Source organism: Cibotium barometz, chromosome 32, assembly GCF_041138505.1.
Source record: "Cibotium barometz isolate CiBa-2024 chromosome 32, ASM4113850v1, whole genome shotgun sequence".
Taxonomy (NCBI): domain Eukaryota; kingdom Viridiplantae; phylum Streptophyta; class Polypodiopsida; order Cyatheales; family Cibotiaceae; genus Cibotium; species Cibotium barometz.
In genome coordinates this window covers 4,697,694-4,716,543 of record NC_141077.1, presented here as the reverse complement: position 1 = coordinate 4,716,543, position 18,850 = coordinate 4,697,694, and the positions used below count along the sequence as shown (strand labels likewise).

General features: G+C 43.8%; 1 protein-coding gene across 1 annotated transcript in view; it reads left to right on the top strand.

The window, feature by feature from the left end:
* LOC147619751 (protein disulfide isomerase-like 1-4) overlaps positions 1-16,916 on the top strand; it is a 50,997-nt gene extending 34,081 nt beyond the window's left edge. Inside the window, exons 6-12 of the mRNA XM_086825581.1 lie at positions 15,331-15,417; positions 15,505-15,582; positions 15,666-15,734; positions 15,811-15,891; positions 16,000-16,134; positions 16,244-16,300; positions 16,431-16,916. Coding sequence (XP_086681707.1) covers positions 15,331-15,417; positions 15,505-15,582; positions 15,666-15,734; positions 15,811-15,891; positions 16,000-16,134; positions 16,244-16,300; positions 16,431-16,616 — 693 coding nt within the window. The 3' untranslated portion in view covers positions 16,617-16,916. The remainder of the gene's footprint in view (positions 1-15,330; positions 15,418-15,504; positions 15,583-15,665; positions 15,735-15,810; positions 15,892-15,999; positions 16,135-16,243; positions 16,301-16,430) is intronic.
* The last annotated feature ends 1,934 nt before the right edge of the window (positions 16,917-18,850 follow it).

The window sequence follows — 18,850 nt, the reverse complement described above, 5'->3', positions numbered from 1 at the left end:
CCATAAGAAAAGGAGCAGTGTGTGTGTTAATTTATGTCCGCTCTTTGTTCAGACAACACTCACATTGGAGCAGAGGACGGGTGGGCTCTTGTCTCAATACACTGACATTATGTTGCGAGACGACCTCCCACCCAGTAGACTTGAGGACCATCGTATAGAGCTGTTTCCTGGTTCAGAGCCTCCTAGCAAGTTCTCTTACCACCTTTCTAAGGCATCGGAGGGTGAGCTAGAGCAGGAGTTATCTTAGCTACTCCAGGTTGGATTTTTCTGGCCTTCCTCCTCTCCATTTATCACTCCCATCCTGTTTGTCCAAAAGAAGGATAAGACCTCATGCTTATGTGTGGATTACAAGGCACTAAACAAGCTAACAGTTAAGAATAGATTCCCCATGCCCAGAATAGAGTACATCCTAGAGCGACTCAATGGTGCTAATTTTTTTCTCTAAGATAGATCTTAAGAGTGGCTACCATCGGGTTTGGTGGATCTTTGATGCCGACATTCCAAAAACCGCCTTTAGGACCAAGGGAAGCCGCTATGAGTTTGTGGTGATGCCTTTTGGACTCACCAATACACCAGCGACGTTCAACAAGATGATGTCTCGGGTTTTTCGGGAGCTCATTTGCGAATGCGTCTTCATCTTTTTAGATGATATCCTAGATATTGGTGTTTTGGTGTGAACCCACTCTTATATTGGTTCACATAATACCTAGATATTTATACCTGCTTGACATCATTGCTTATGTTATGCAGAAGAACCTTCAAGGTTATAAAAGCATTGTACTCGTTGTATCTAAAATATCACATCAATCATATCATTGAGTCGTGGAATCCATCTTACTCTTGTCTTGTCACATCTCTCTCTCTCTCTCTTTGCATCGACGCCATGGATGCCCTTCCCATCCTCCATGGCTTGAGCTCTAACCAACAACTGTGATACCAAATGGCATCTTGGATTAGTTGTTGGCAAACATTGATCCACTTAATGCACAAACAAGTCCTAGTGCCATATGTACTTCCAGAAACACAAGATCTCCCTTGTCCACTGAACGGACATTGTATTTTCACACAACCAGTAGATACTTATGTCTACTTTAGGGCAAAAGCTTAGAACTCCCCATCAATTTCTGCGTATGTCCCATGTCCTCGAACAGCTTGGAGGCAACATACGGCTTCAGGCTACTTTTCCCCCTACCAAAGTGGAATGAACTTAAACTTTAAAGCTAGCATAGGTCTACACAATCCCATTAATAGAGGTCTTGAAGGACAATGGTTATAACGGATTCCACCCCTAACATGTCCATGGGTTACACCCCATTGAACAGGTGGGAAGTCCATATGACTTCAAAATCTTGGAATCAAAATAACTCAGTGGAACTGCGTCCATCCTGAGTATCTCTTGCCATTGTGGAATCCAACCACATATATAAAGTTAGTATATCAAATTGTCCAACTGTCAACTGATCTAGATATTCAGTCTATGATATTCATCTCTGTCATGTACAATTCTGAGGCTTCCTCATGCTTCAATATGCATCACTATCATTTGGGCATCACGAGAAACTGTGTGATGAATCATAAAACTTGTCACCCTACGAGTGATATGCTGTCATGGCCCTGTGAAAATGGAACAGCACAAGTGTGGGCATGGTGGTTGCTGAGCGAAAATATTAAAAGATTCACATTTGGGGTGCCCGGACAAATGAAATGATGTGTGCATACTTCAGATGTGAAAGGGGGGACCCAGACATTAATGTTTTTAATGTTTTATTGATGGTTGCCCCTAGGCCTTAGTGGCCCCTAGGGAACTTTAATGTTTATTAAAGTTGGGACCCTAGGACATTTTTGGGGAGAGGCCACTCCACTTTTGGAGTTGCATGCCTCTCTCACCTCTCTCTCTCTCTTGCTTTTGGGAATCGTGCAAGCTCAAGCGTGGAGAAGAGGAGAAGCAACGTGGACTGCTGGCTGCTGTGTTTTTGCTGCTGTTTTCTGTGCAAACCTGCCCGTACAGTCCATGTGTGCAGGCTGTACAGAGTTGTACGACTGCAGGTACAGTACGGCTGCTGCAGGTTTCTCTGCTGGTACAGGCGGCGTTGACAGGCTGAGCAGGTACAGGCGGAGCTGTGGGATTTGACAGAGGTTGTACTGCAGGTACAATCGTACGGACAGCAGGTACAGGTATCTGTACGACTGCTGACAGGCGGCTGTGCTGCAGGTACAGAACTATACCATCAGGTACAGTCGGGTACAGCAGGTGCACCAGTAAACTCAGGCGATAGTAGCACAGTCCGTACAGTTCTGTACGGACAGATTCAGTCAGGTGTGTGTAGGCTGTACGGACAGGTACAGTGCTGAATTACTGACCTGTACGGACAGGTACAACATCTTCAGTTGCCGACAGAGTTTTTCCAGAGCTTGGTTGGTGCAGAAGTCAAGTGATTGCAGGGGAAAGAGTACAGACAGTGGTTGTCAAGTGCAGACTGGTACGAACTGTTCCACGGGTGCAGAATCACGCACTGACTTGGTAAGCTCTGAACTTGTTCGTCTGTCTTTCTTTCCCATTGGCTTATGTCTGCTGCAGATTTGTGCTATCTGGCCCCTTGTGAGAGGAGGGGTATGGCAGATTGAAAAGGGTGGAAACAAAGATTGGACAGTGAATGTATGTTTGTGCTGAGTTGTGGAATCATGTGCATGAGATATGCCAGATGTATGCTCAAGGCTGTCCCCTGCTGAATGGTCTTGGCTGATCAGAGGGAAGCACAAAGTGTTGCTTTGAGACACAGATCTGTGTGTGTGAATCCTCTGTGCTAAGAGATATTGTGGGCTGCCAGATTGGACATACAAGTGTATTCTCTTGGCTGGTTTTGTTGTACTCAGCCTTACATATTTTTGAAATTGAATAAAGAAATACCGCAAGGGGCGCCAAGCTTTGGGGCCAACAGGTGTTGTTCTCTTTTCAGATTTGGGGCACTCTAGCTCCAATCAAATTTGTTTTCATATCTGGACTACAAGTGGAAGGGTGACTGCTAGTCTACCGCACTTTGGTTTCTACCAGAGGCCGGTTTCAAGGTTTCGTTTGCCGGGACCTATCATCAACTTTCTTAAGGGGGTGAGCTCGTGGTTGACTCGAGGAAAAGTCATCGCTGAAAAATTCAGCAACATGTCTGATATAGAAGATGAGTACTTTTATAAGAGCAAGAGACCTCTCCTGAGAGAAATGCATCTGAGGATATTTTTGCAGGAAAACAGGCTGTAGATGATGAGCATTATGAGGATGTAACATAGCCAGAAGATGTACTTGGTAAAGAGGATGATGATGCTCGGTTTAAAGATCGTTTGGCTAGTGTTATGGATGTGTTTATGCAGCTCACACAAAGTGAGAAGTTTGCTGAATTTATGAGATTCCGTACAGAGCCTGAAAAGAAGAAGAAGAAGGTGCGTTCTAAGAACCTTCCTCAAGGTCATAGTGGTGCCATCCCACAGGATCCATCTTTTGGACAGTTTCCGAACATGCAGCATGCTTATGGTGCTAACTCTCAGAGTTCCTTCTTTGGACAGCCATCTATTCCTCAGCAGACTATGCATCCAGGTTATTTTGGTGGTGGCTCGGTGTTCCAATCTATGACTGGGGGTTATCCTCAGGGAGGCATGGATATGCCAGGGCCTTTTGGAGCAAATTTTCAGCTTGGTATGCAGGGGAATATGTATGGTGGTATGCAGTCCGGAATGCAAGGAAATATGTTTGGGGGCATGCAACTTGGAATGCAAGCAAATATGTACGGTGGCATGCAGGCCGGTATGCATAATGGAATGTTTGGAAACATGGCTGGAATGTATGGCATGCCAGGTGTGGGAATGGGTAATGTTGACCCTATGATGGACATGAATGTTGGGGGCAGCAATCTTGTGAAGCCACTTCCATATGATAATCTAACGCCTATGGGTAAGACGAAAGATTATAAGGAAGGGAGAGCTGTTGTGAAATTTGATACATTTAGTGGAGCCAAAGATAAATTAAAAGCACTTACCTTTTTATAGCAATTTGATGCTGCTTTTTCTGGTGGGAATTACACAGAGTCCTCTAAAGTGAGGAAAGCTGCCACTTTTCTCAAAGGCAATGCTTTGCAGTGGTGGTCTACTCTTCTTCTGCAGGGCATAGCACCCACTACTTGGGTACAATTTAAACAGGTCTTCTCTTCCGTATGGCTCACATCTACATTTGAGGTGGATGTTATGACTGCATGGCACAAGTTGGATGCTTCAAAGTGTGAAAATTTGGAAGATTATAACAAGAAGTTTTGGGAAGCTTTACTCCCAGTGACTTCTTACCGTGCAGTGCCTTTGTCTGAGCAGGTAGAGAAGTATTGTTGTGGGCTGCCCAAAGAGGTGCGTGATTATTGTATCAAGACTCGAGTAACGAACATGTCACAGATGATAGAGAATGCTATGACAGCTAATGCGTTACTCACTGGAGGTTCATTTGGGTTTAAAGGAAGTAAAAACTCGAGCAAGAAAGCTGAAAAATCTGGGCATGCTTTGCGTGATGCTAAAGGGTCTTTAGAGACGCGTCTTCAGAGACGCGGTATAAGAAGTTGCCAATGCCCAAGAGAACTTCTGAGGAGAGACAAGCTTTGAGAGATGCTCGGAAATGTTTTTACTGTACTGAAGAGGGACATATGTCATTTAATTGTCCCAAGAGAAAGTCCCAAAAGGACTCTGACAATAAAGGAGAGCCCAAGTCAAAGAAACCAAAACCTTCTACAGGGTTAGTTCCTGATCTTGTGGGGGAACAGCCAGGAGGTGAAGAGACAGAGTCGTGCAGGGCATGGGGCAAAGTGAGAGATCAAAATACCTTGATATTCTTTGACACAGGTGCTAGAGCCAACTTCATTTCACCAGATTTGGCTGGCCGATTGGGGATTCGTGCAGAGGAGATGGGGCCGTTATATGAGGCTAACATGGCTTGTCCAGGGTATGCAGAACCCGTTACTCCTATCATTGGGAAGCTCAGGCTTCATTTGCAGGGTTATGTGGACAGTGAAGAATTTTTCATCATGCCTCTGGATGGCTGTGATGTTTTGTTGGGTATGCCATGGTGCCACAGAGTACATGCGGTGGTGGAGGAAGATCACTCTGACTCATGGAGGGAAAGAACATGTTTTGGTTGTAAAACTTAAAGGGGAATTTGTTCCTATTGTTTCAGCTTCCGCAATTTCATCAGTAATGAAAAAGCATCTTTCCGCGTACTTGATTTATGTAAAGGATGCACAAGATGATGAGTCTAAGTCTAATTTGTTTGTGTTAGATAAGGACAGGACTGATTTCTTAAGTGGGTTCCAAGATTGTTTTTCCGAGTCATTGCCAGGAGAACTTCCTCCTGAGAGGCCAGAAGATCATGCCATCGATCTAATTCCTGGTAGTACTCCACCGAATAGACCGCCGTACCGTGTTAGTGTAGCCCAACAAGAAGAAATTATGAGTCAGGTGCAGGAGCTTTTTGAATAAAGGGTTGATCCAGCCTAGCTCATCACCCTTTTGCTCACCTGTACTCTTAGTGCAAAAGAAGGATGGTTCTTGGCGCATGTGTATTGATTACAGGGCGCTGAACAAGAATACCATCAAGAATCGATTCCCCATACCGAGGATCGATGATATTTTGGACCGCTTACAGGGCTCCATAGTCTTTAGTCGTATTGACTTGAAAAGTGGGTATCATCAGATACGTATTAGACCCGAGGATGTGCATAAGACAGCATTCCGAACCACGTTTGGGTTGTATGAGTTCTTGGTTATGCCCTTTGGTTTGACAAATGCACCTGCCACATTTAACAGAATGATGGATAGGATTTTCAGGCCTCATAGAGCGTTTGTGGGCACATTCTTTGATGATATGATTGTGCATTCACAAACTGAGAAAGAGCATAGAAGGCATTTGGCCATTGTGTTTGCTGAACTCAGGAACCATAGGTTGGTTGTTAATGGCAAGAAGAGTGAGTTCTTTTTGCAAGAGATACATTTCTTGGGGCATATTGTGTAACTCGCGGCGGGTGCCCGAGGGACTAGGGCCTTCGACACACTTGTTGATACCATCAATGCATATTAAAACATTTAAACATCCTTGAGTCCACCAGACCCCTTTCAGACTGGGAAATGTCCAGGTTGGTGACATCCTCCCCAACTTCTTAAAAGTTGTCCGCAACTTTAAGCTTCAAGCCATATATTCAAGATATAATCATGTCCCATCGATTGGGCGAGACGAGACAGTCTCAAAAATCCAATATAACTGAAGAATCCATGTCCCAAAGAAATGGGCGAGACTAAATAAGTCTCCATAATACCAATATCAAAATCATGTCCCAAGATAAATGGGCGAGACAAAAACAGTCCCATAAGTCCAGATATCATAATCATGTCCCAAGATAAATGGGCGAGACAAATCAGTCCCAGAAGTCCAGATATCATAATCCATGTCCCAAGTAAATGGGCGAGACAAAACAGTCCCATAAGTCCAGATATCATAATCCATGTCCCAAATAAATGGGTGAGACAAAACAAGTCTCTTGCCAATAAGGCATCGGTCCACATGACCCTTAGCGTAGACGTAAGTCCTGTGCCAACCAGGTATTTCATGTCCACTTTACCACTTTCACTCCGTGTTGGTACTCTGACCACACACCTTGGATGAGAGGTGGGCTCAAGTAACAAGATAAAACAATCACTCGCAGGCATAGATTACCTGGTGTTCCATAAGCATTTCTGCTACACATAGTTTATAGGCATTTCGGCCACCAACTCACACTACCCTCTCAAGTGCCAATGTTCCCTTCCATCTGCTGTCTATTGCTCTATTGTTCTACCCACACATGGTAGAAACAATCTTCAAGAGGGCACGTAGGACAAGAGAACACTACACAGGGTATGTTGTGCTTGTCACTACCCTTTGAAGTGCCCATGTTCCCTTCCATCTGCTCTCTATTGTTCCACCCACACATAGTAGAAACAATCTTCAAGAGAGCATGTAGGACAAGAGAACACTACACAGGGTATGTGAACCATGAGTTTCATAAGTCCAATGCATCCCAAATAAAGGGAACCAAAAATAATAATCCATAAACCTGAGGATAGATCCAAATCCCTAGAAAAGAAGTCCAGGAATCCATAGACCTGTATACCAAAACTCTTACCACATACTCCGTGCTAACCACACACCTTGGAGCAGAGGTGGACTTTATCCATAAAAGCATCATATCCATGAGATATCCAAAGATTTCTTCTCTATAAACTCGGACAGATTCGTCCATAGAAATTGCTTGTGAAGCCCAATATCTATATAAATCTCATCCAAGAAAGAAATCTCCATGGATATAATCCATCCCAATAAAGGGAGCCATGAAAAGAATTCATCCCATTAAAGGGAGCCATAAACAATGTTTCCCTGAAACCATCTCAAGGCAAACAACAACAACTTTCTCCTTGCATAGCTATACAAGGGTTAGTGAACATCAAAAACACTTCATAGTAAATAGCAAAAGCACCAACTTTGCAAACTCAAAGTATACTTAGCTTTTCTTTGCCAGGTTGGTCATGAAGCCAAAAGAAATATCTCCTCACCATATCCGTAAGATATATCTCCATATAGCTTGCCTGTAAGCTTGATAATATAATCCACAATATCCATATGGAAAGAGTGCTAAACGTGTGCACATAAAGCCAACTCCATACTTCCAAGATAAATTTTGTGAATTCATAAATTCTTAGATCAACAAGCTGTCTACTGCTCATGCTCTTGCTTCATAAACTATGAAGCGGCTGGCCATGCTTAACAGCAATGATGGTAAGTGTGGTCCCCACTTGAGATCTTTTCTCTTCCTTATTGATAGAAGGAAGCCTCCGCTTCCAAGAAAGCCTATGCTCTGATACCAATGTAACTCGCGGCGGGTGCCTGGGGGACTAGGGCCTTTGACACACTTGTTGATACCATCAATGCATATTAAAACATTTAAACATCCTTGAGTCCACCAGACCCCTTTCAGACTGGGAAATGTCCAGGCTGGTGACATATTGTATCTAAGCATGGAGTCAGATGGATCCAGCGAAGGTGGAAGCAATTCTTAATTGGCCAGATTTGAGGACCGTGCATGATGTACACAGCTTTCTAGGATTGTGTTCCTATTACAGGCAGTACATACGGTATTTTGCTGAAATTGCTTCGCCCCTTCATGCCTTAACAAAGAAGGCAACTCCGTTTAGATGGGCTGATCGGGAAATTACAGCATTCAAAAAGCTCAAAGAAAAGCTTACTTCGGATCCAGTTTTGGTGTTACTGGACCTCTGAAAGGCTTTTGTTGTCCAATGTGATGCATGCGGAAGTAGCATTGGGGCAGTTCTCATGCAAGAAGGACATGTGATCGCCTATGAGAGTAGAATATTGCAAGATGCCGAGAAGCATTTACAGGTTTATGAGAAAGAGATGTTGGCTGTAATTCACGCTCTCTCTACATGGAAACACTACGTACTTGGGGCTGATTTCACTGTGCAGACAGATCATTAGACCTTGCGTTATTTCCTCACGCAAACTAAGCTTTCAGAGAAGCATATGCGTTGGGCAAACTTTTTGTCTATGTTTCACTTTCAGATTGTGCTTGTGGAAGGCAAAAAGAATGTAGTGGCAGATGCTTTGTCACGCAAGCCACAGGTCTCCGCAGTTTCACTTGCTTATCATCATGAGCTTGATGAAATGAAAGAGCAGTATGCCAATGATGAGAACTTTGAACGGTTGTATGATCAGATGTCTGAGGGTCAGCGGCATGAGCACTATACTCTCAGAGATGGGTTTTTGTTGATGCATGGCAGATTGTGTGTTACCAGGCCATTGCGACTCAAGGTTATGATTGAAAGTGATGCTCCACCGTATGCAGGTCATAGAGGTATTGACGCCACAGTAAAAGCAGTGGAGTCTTTCTTTTATTGGCCAACCTTGAGAAGAGATGTTGATGCCTTTGTGAGGCAATGCATCGTATGTCAGAAGGTAAAGTTTGACCGTCAAAAGACACCAGGGTTATTACAGCCTTTATCTATTCCAGATAGACCTTGGGAGAGCATTGCCATGGATTTTATATTTGATCTTCCACGAACACAAACTGGCAATGATGGCATTTGGACTATCATATGCAGGTTAAGTAAGCAGGCTTATATTATTCCCGTGCGTAAGACGATCAAAGTGGATCATATGGTGAAGTTGTTCATGGCGAACATCTTCAAGTATCATGGCTTGCCTACGTCTATCATTAGTGACCGTGATCCACGGATGACGAGTTTGTTCTGGAGAGGGTTGTTTGACAACATGGGTACAACTCTCAAGTTTTCATCGTCATTTCATCCACAAACAGATGGTCAGTCAGAAGAGGCTAACTCTACAGTGTTGGATCTTCTTAAGTGTTGTGTGTCAGAGCACAAGGAACAATGGGAAAAGTGTCTTCCTTTGGTGGAGTTTGCATATAACAACACTGTTCATACCTCGACAGGCAAGGCGCCTTTTGAGATTGTGGAAGGAGGGAAGAAGGTACCTGCACACAAAGAATAAGATATTTGAGGCTGATCAGTATGTGGAAAACATGGATGAAGCTTATCGGAGAGTTAAGTTGGCACTCCAGAAAACTCAGCAGAAGCAAAAGAAAGCCGCAGACCGTCACAGACGTGCTTTAGAGTTTGCATTGGGTGATTGGGTTCTTTTGCGCTTTGAAAAGGCTAGACTCAAGAAGATGAAGGGTAAAGAGCGCTTATTCTCTAAGTTGAGCATGCGTTATTATGGGCCTTTTCAGGTATTGGAAAAGATTGGTGAGGTAGCCTATCGTTTGAAGCTACCAGATCAGTGGAGGATTCACAATGCTTTTCACGTGAGTCTCCTTAGACCTTTCCGTGGGGATGTGCTTGAGGATGTATCAGATGAGGCTCAGCCGGAAGTTGAGGAACTTGATGAGGTTCTTATTCCAGAGTAGATACTGGCACATAAGGAAAGAAAGGTACGAGGTAAAGTTTCCCGTCGCTATCTTGTGAAGTTCAAGAACTATTCACCGATGGATGCGAAGTGGATGGAGGAAGGTGACTTAACAGATTCACCTCAGGTTTTGCAGCTTTATCTCGATGCCTTTGAGTTAGAGCCGACTCTTGTTGTGGCTCATTCAGGTTCAACAGAGCATGGGTGTGGAGCATTGCCTGATGCTCAAGAGGGAGGTAGCACCTCCACTCCCTTGATACAGACAGGCTCAGATGACATCTAGAGGTCGCTTGGTGCAGTTTTTATCTCACCCGAAGGTACTGATGGCTGACAGTACATCTGTTTATGGGACTTCTATGATATATGTGTACTAGTCACATGGGATGTTGTGGTTGTGTATGGTTCACAGTGGTATACAACTTGGACTACTACTACGCCATTGGTTTGCAGTGAATGTTGATACATGTGCATGGCTTAGAGAGATTGGGACGCTGATTTTGCCATATTGTATATTTCACTTTGGATATTTTGATGTATCACCAGAATGCAATCGAGGACGCTTGCCATTTTTCAAGAGGGGGGTATGTCCTGGCCCTGTGAAAATGGAACAGCACAAGTGTGGGCATGGTGGTTGCTGAGCTAAAATATTAAAAGATTCACATTTGGGGTGCGCGGACAAATGAAATGATGTGTGGATACTTCAGATGTGAAAGGGGGGACCAAGACATTAATGTTTTTAATGTTTTATTGATGGTTGCCCCTAGGCCTTAGTGGCCCCTAGGGAACTTTAATGTTTATTAAAGTTGGGGCCCTAGGACATTTTTGGGGAGAGGCCACTCCACTTTTGGAGTTTCATATCTCTCTCACCTCTCTCTCTCTCTCTTGCTTTTGGGAATCGTGCAAGCTCAAGCGTGGAGAAGAGGAGAAGCAACGTGGATTGCTGGCTGCTGTGTTTTTGCTGCTGTTTTCTGGCAAACCTGCTCATACAGTCCACGTGTGCAGGCTGTACAGAGTTGTACGACTGTAGGTACAGTACGGCTGCTGCAGGTTTCTCTGCTGGTACAGGCGGCGCTGACAGGCTGAGCAGGTACAGGCGGAGCTGTGGGATCTGACAGTTACTGTAGGTACAATCGTACGGACAGCAGGTACATGTATCTGTACGACTCTGACAGGCGACTGTGTTGCAGGTACAGAACTGTACCATCAGGTACAGTCGGGTACAGCAGGCGCACCAGTAAACTCAGGCGACAGTACCACAGTCCGTACAGTTCTATACGGACAGATTCAGTCAGGTGTGTGTAGGCTGTACGGGCAGGTACAGTGCTGAATTACTGACATGTACGGACAGGTACAGCATCTTCAGTTGCAGACTGGTACGAACTGTTCCACGCGTGCAGAATCACGCACTGACTTGATAAGCTCTGAACTTGTTCATCTGTCTTTCTTTCCATTGGCTTATGTCTGCTGCAGATTTGTGCTATCTGGCCCCTTGTGAGAGGAGGGGTATGGCAGATTGAAAAGGGTGGAAACAGAGATTGGATAGTGAATGTATGTTTGTGCTGAGTTGTGGAATCATGTGCATGAGATATGCCAGATGTATGCTCAAGGCTGTCCTGCTGAATGGTCTTGGCTGATCAGAGGGAAGCACAGAGTGTTGCTTTGAGACACAGATCTGTGTGTGTGAATCCTCTGTGCTAAGAGATATTGTGGGCTGCCAGATTGGACATACAGGTGTATTCTCTTGGCTGGTTTTGTTGTACATAGCCTTACATATTTTTGAAATTGAATAAAGAAATACCGCAAGGGGCGCCAAGCTTTGGGGCCAACAGGTGTCGTTCTCTTTTCAGATTTGGGGCACTCTAGCTCCAATCAAATTTGTTTTCATATCTGGACCACAAGTGGAAGGGTGACTGCTAGTCTACGCACTTTGGTTTCTACCAGAGGCCGGTTTCATATGCCAATGCTCAGACAACCAAGAAAGCCCCTTATCTTCTTGTACCTCACAGACTAGCATTGCTCCTTACATTTACGAGAGGTAACTATGCCAAAGTATAGAGTGTCCTAGACAAGGAACACACGAAGCCTTGGGAGATCCAACATGGGAATACACTCTGGCGTCCCATACCACCAGAGAACACCCCACATAAAACCCCCATTAAGCATGATCATAGGTGAAATGGGCAACTTTCCCCTCTACAACCTAGCCTTTAAGCAACCAAATTCCTCTTTGAACACCAAGGTCAAGCCTTAGGTCAACTTGAGGGTCAATCTAATCCATGAAAAGCCAAGGATAAAGAATATCCACGCGGTAGATAGGAGGGCTACCAAGAGCGTGCAAGACCTCATGGCAATGGAGCTGCAAGGTGGGTGGTTCGACTTGGTGGTATGGGACGCTAGGTTGGGGCCATTGGTATCAAGGAGGCTTGCAACAATTAGACCTCAGGCCTCGGGGTTGAGTCCGTAGGACTCTACAGTTGGGTGGTGAGTCGCTAGACACAACCTACCATGGTCATGTGATTCTTCCGATGTCGGGTCTATGAAACCTCGTTAGGGTTTCGGTTCTAGGTCAGATGATCCTTGAGCGTGGTTTGTGAAGATGCTACAGTCTCTGAGGGAGAGTTGTCACAGTTGCTGATTGCACTAGTTGGAGAATCTTTGGCTTGAGTGGCGGTTGCTTCAATTTTTGGGCTAGTGGAAGAGGACTCTTCTCAGCTACCGATTGCATTTGGTGGAGTATCTTCAGTGTCTGATGTCATGGAGGCACCATAAGAGGACATATCACTAGTTTTGTCTTCGTCTTGGGAGGATATGCCAGTCACTGTCTTCACATTATTACACACATTTTCTGGAGAGCGTACCCCACAGCAGACGGAGTTTTTGCTTCAGTGTATCGGAGGAGGTATTACTTGGATTATGTCCACAAGGTGATGGTGGTCTAGACATAATGGTGCCAAACAGTACTGGTGGTCTAGACATAATGGTGCCAAACAGTACTGGTGGATACAGATTTGGTGCAGCTCTTGTAGGGCGTAATGTTATTTGTTCTTCTTTCTTCCTTCAGGGTGGAGTTGGTGCAAGCAGTTATTGTGATCTGTTTGAGACGATGCATTAGTTATGAAATTTGGATAGCAGGGTTTTGTTGGGCCCTACTTTGTTCTTCTCGTGAGCAACAGAAGGATACTCAATGGTCTGTTCTGTTCCATCATGGACGGTTGGATCATGTGAAAGTTGGTCATCCCCAGGTTTCTTCGTAGGTTTTTGTGCCAATGTGGTGAGGATGGAAACTGGAATGTGAGCCTTTGCATTGGGCGCGGTCTCGTAGTGTTTGGGATCTTGGCTAAGTACCGTGGATGAGCTTTGCGTGGATCTCTTCTTTGTATGAGAAGGCACTTTATATGGGTACTGTGTAGCTGAGGACAGCTGCAAGGAGAATGTGACACACCTGACCTATTGTACACGTGGGCTGCAGCTTGCAAGGCAGTCAGACAGTAGGCGTAGCCGTCTGACAGGCGTAGGTGCCATGTGGCAGTCGCCAGTGGACAGCTTGTTGGCCAGCATATAAGTGGTCATGGGCAGTCCTCATAACAGGCCTACAGCATTAGAAGTGGACGACCAGCTTTTATGGGACATTTATATTCATACGTAGGGTTTCCATCATTCTCATCTGGTGTTCATCAGCGATCAACCTAACAGAGCGATTCTCTGGGATGAAAACTGAATCACATCATCTACATTTTTCAAGCATTCAAGCCGCAGTTTTCATCATCTACATTTTTCAAGCATTCAAGCCGACATAGCGATTCTCTGGTGCAAGGGCTGGCCAAGAGAAACTTCAGCAGGACATTGGGCTACGAATCATGGTCAACAGTTGGTTCACAATCACCTTTTGTACTATAAATTCAGTTGTAACACCTTTTTCTTGTACATAATACAATCAATAGTTTTAGGGCTATTGTGTATGTGCTGTGTATTTGAATTCTGTTGCCCTCTACTGTCAAAACCCCAGCATATAGGTACAAGAGCTCTACATCCCACAAGATGAGTGCAACACACACTCAGTCAAGGCAGCTTTGAGGGGAAAAACAGATCATGGACAGCACACCCAAGCTCATCGGGAGGGTGCATCCTGTACCCAGAGACATGTTGGTGCTACACACGAATGGCATCATCAGAGAGAAGCATAGTCTCTCCAAAAAGCTATCCCTCAGATAGGGCATAGTGCCCTGAGAAAACCGGACTGCCCCGCCCATAGAGATCCAGGCCATCCTCTTGGCAGTCTCAAATCCGGGCTATACTCCGGTGCCACAGAGCAGCGTTGCCTCAAAAGGTGGATCTTGACATTATGTACCCTGAGCGTGGGGAGGAAGGATGACACATGATGAGGTCTCCTTGATTTATTGTACATGCATGGCCTTGTACTATCCATTTGATAGATCGGTCTTTTCTTGTTTCCATGTTTTATGATCTTAGTTTACACATGGATCATATGTACCAGATTTTTGGTTTTATAGATTCTTGTTTCCAGGGTTTATGATCTTAGTTTACACATGGATCATATGTACCAGATTTTTGGTCTTATAGACCCATTGGGACTTTAGTGGATGACAATACAATCCCTTTGGACCTCTCGAGAGAGGTTGGAAGCATGGTCTGGTTAAAGCATGGGGCGAGTCTATCCTAATAGCACTCATTGTCTCTACAAGTGCTAGCTCTGTTGCATGCCTCCTATAGAGACTTTTACATGAACAAAATCTAGAACCCCTTGTTGATTTTTTTTTTGCACTTGCTTTATTTGTATATTATATTATGTGTATAAGGATAATGCATTGTAAATGTATGTGCAAAATGTTGACTTTTTGGTTAAGAGTGATCCGTGTAAAGTTAATTGGTGACTGTCCTAATGCTGCTCTAAGTTTTTGAGGAGGAAAGAAACAGGCTGCCCGTGTATATAGATGAGGATGTGAAGAAGTCTTTTTTTTTTTTTTTTTTTTTGGGGTTGCTTGTGACCTTGATGTGATTAACTGTGTTACACCTACCCTACTGGCCGACCTGTTTTACAGCAGTTTGGGCCGCGTTCTGGGCTGTCTAGACAGCAGGTTTTGGGTGCCCTACTGTGGGCCATTCACTGGCTGTGTAGGGCAGCCATGTGTGAACCCGTTGTTGGGAAAAAGGGGATTTTCAAGTGGTATAGAGTGGGCAGTACTATTTTGTACTTTGTGTTCCGCTGCTCTATGGTAACTCTTGCGCATAACACAATATACCACATTCACATATTGATTTATTAGTCTGGGCACTAGTGACAAATGTCAAGTTCTGAGGCTTCGCATTACTTGCAGATTATTTTTGTGTACGTGGATTCTAGTGACGAAGAGGTTGGAAAGCCAGTTGTGGAATTTTTTGGCGTTACTGTAGACAAACCAACGGTATTGATCGCCAAATTCTTCTCCTTCAAATTATAGGGAAGTGTTTCTCTTGACTCTGTATGTTATCTTTTGCAAAATGTATTGCAGATTGTAGCATTTACGGTTTCTGAAGAGCACCCAACTAAGTTCTTGTTCGAGGACGAGGCCACAGTCGACAAAATTAAGGTTTGATATGCCTCTCTTAACTGAGAGAGCCATCTCTTTCTTCTGTGTCCATATGTTTATGATGAACGTTTTGCACCTGTCAGGATTTTGCAACTGGTTTTCTTGGTGGAAAGTTGAAAGAGTTCTACAAATCTGAACCTGTCCCTGATACAGTAAGCTGTTTTCCTCAAAGCTGTATTAGATTGTTGGCTTGTTGGTGATTCTTTCTGATGAAAGTTGTCATCGCAGAACAATGGGGATGTAAAGGTTGTTGTTGGAAAGAACTTTGAGGAGATTGTGCTGGATGAGTCCAAAGATGTGCTTCTTGAGGTAACCATTTCACTACACTTAATTTTACCGCTGTTATTAAAACATAGAACGTTTTTTTTTTCCCATGAAACCTTGATACCTCGATGTGTTGGCCATTTTGGTGTGCAGATTTATGCCCCATGGTGTGGGCACTGCCAAGCTTTAGAGCCCATCTACGATAAGCTGGCAAAGGTGCTACGCAATATAGATTCTCTAGTCATTGCGAAGATGGATGGGACAACCAATGAACACCCCAGGGGGAAGGTAGCGGATAATTAGAGTTGTAACTTGCAGGGCCATCTTTTATGGTTTATGAGATATCTTTTTCAGCACTTCCCATCATATGGCTCACTGCTCCTTACTTTTATTTCAGTCCGATGGTTATCCCACTCTGCTGTTCTTCCCAGCTGGCAACAAGAGCTTTGATCCGGTGAGTATATAGCTTTAAGTGGGACAATTTCTTAAGACACGTTTTTAATGTGGGCTTGGGAAGGTATGCAAGGCTTAAGGGCCTCATTGAGCTAGACAACTAACCAGAGCAATTTGAGCTTTTGGAACAGATCACGGTGGACACAGACAGGTCTGTGAAAGGCCTGTACCAATTTTTGAAGAAAAATGTTGCTATTCCGTTCACAATAGCTAAACCAAGCAAAGACGAAAAGAAGACCAGCGAGTCCGAAGTGGATTCCTCAAAATCTACAGAGAAACCTCAAGAATCCAGCTATGAAACAAAAGATGAGTTGTGACTCCAATAGCTGCCCTGGGTTGGAAATGTAAAATCTTGTCCTTGTGTCAGAGGCGACAAATGGGATGATCGAATGGTCTCCTGTCCTGAAGTAGAAACATATTTGAAACGAGGTGAATTTTTGCAAATGAGAGCTGTATTCTATTGAGGGACACACGCAAGGCATCTTTCTGTAGTAGGATCACCTTTTAAAGAACAGGTTTGTAAGAAAATTGTCTTTTTTTATGGATGAACTGTCACTAGCTGTTTGCAGTGTATCCAACTCATAACTTAATCAATCAAGTAAACATTTCTTAGAGAACTCTTCACACACACACACACACACACACACACACAGAGGCAAGAGGTATTGTTTAATTGCTGTAGGGTTTCCTGCATTCAGCACGGCATTGGTTCCCCAGGATGACTAGTTAACCAGCCTGTTGCTGCTGATTATATAAGAGGTTGCTGCAGCCCTCTGCTGTTACAACCCCTACAAGTACATGCTGGCAAAGTGTGGGAGCATATGACAACACATCACCACTCACGTAGTTAAGTGTGCTTATTTGTAGTTGGCAAGGTTCTTGTGTGACATGAGGCTGCAAACCAAACGACTCACAAGATACCAATTGAACACATGGTATGGTGTGTGGCTGGGAAGGTACACACAGGACGCTTGAGGCGGCTGGTATATATGTGGTTGGATGATGCCAGGGTTCTTGTTTCTACCTAGGGTGCCTCTCTTCATCTTCATCACGTTTTTGCATGCAGGTGGAATTACTAGGCTTAGGGTTTGCAATAGGAAGGCCTAACATTTGATACGAGAGATCAGGTCAGCTTTCCTTGGGGGAGGGTGAGGCTTTTCACCTTAGCAGGGAGAAGAAAGCAACAAGCAAGTTTTAATATGATGTATTTTCTCGGTGCTTTTTCTTATGTCTTTTTTTTTTTTTGGGGGATATGAGAGAGGGTACTGAAATACAATGCCGCTAGGGTTTATTTGAACCCTTTTTTCTTGAAATACATGCCACCAGGGTAGATTTGAACCCACAACCTCAGGGCGCTAGCATAAGCTGAAGCCCAGGAGGGGTCTGTACCTCTCTTTTTAGAGGCAAGGGCACAACCGTTGGGCTAAAGCCTAAGAGGCGACTTTTTCTTGTTTGTTTTTTCTCTCCTAAAAGCAAAACAGGAGCAGTAATAAATGTACTGACCTGCTTCCTTCAGCATCAGTAGAATTGCAGCAGTAACATCATTGTCTGTTGCCTCTATCCATCTGTTTTCGTACATCATTCTTATAACCGTTGGGATCAACAGGTTATAGGCCTTAGTCTCACCATTCAATCTTATTTTGAGGAGCTGTTATCACTAGTCTAGTATGTTTTGATGAAGGAATGGTATGCAAGGAAGAAAGTGACGATTGACTTTCGAGTGAATATCTACCAATTTGTGCATGAGGGGGACACATCACGTCAAAGGTGAGCCAGTTCTTGTCAAGATTGCCTTGATGACAAAACATATGTCGCAAGGCTTTATTTATACCTTAAATTCAAGAAGTTTAGTGTGTTGTAGGCACGCAAGAAAGTGGAACCCTAACTTTTACACCACAAAATATTTGCAACAGAAAACTTTTGACAGAATTTTTGGAAATTCAAATTATGATTTGTTCTCTTCTTTTCCTCCATGCAAAAGTTGTGGAGCAGCCAATAGAGCGAGAGCCTAGTGCAGCTGTGGTCAAGTTTTGTCAAGGAGAGCGAGGTTTCAAAGGTGATCGAGGAGCACCTCGCTTAAGGAATCATTTGTTTGAAATTGCTCACTATTTACTTTAGTTTTGTTAATACAATAAAAAGATGGCTTTCATAGAATGTGTGTAGATTACAGAGCTTTGAATTAAATAACTATATAACATCAATATTTGATGCCACCGATAGATGGTTTGTTAGATGCCATAAAACAACCAACGGTCTTTACCAATCACATTTATGATGCTAATGAATGGTGCTTTTATAACGTTCATAGGTAAATTTGTGGTGGGACTTTATTAGTCTAGAGTAAGTCTCTTCAAGGACACAAGCTATGCTTCTTTAGAGTATTTTAGTCAAATAATCCAATTTAAGATGAGCCTTCATAGCTCTTTAGACTGTTTTAGACAAATAATCCAATTAAAGATGAGACTTTTTTGTGTCAACAAGAAGTTTGAGTAATTTTAGACAAATAATCTCGGTGCAAGGAGTAAAGATGCATTCGAAGAAAGGAGTGGCA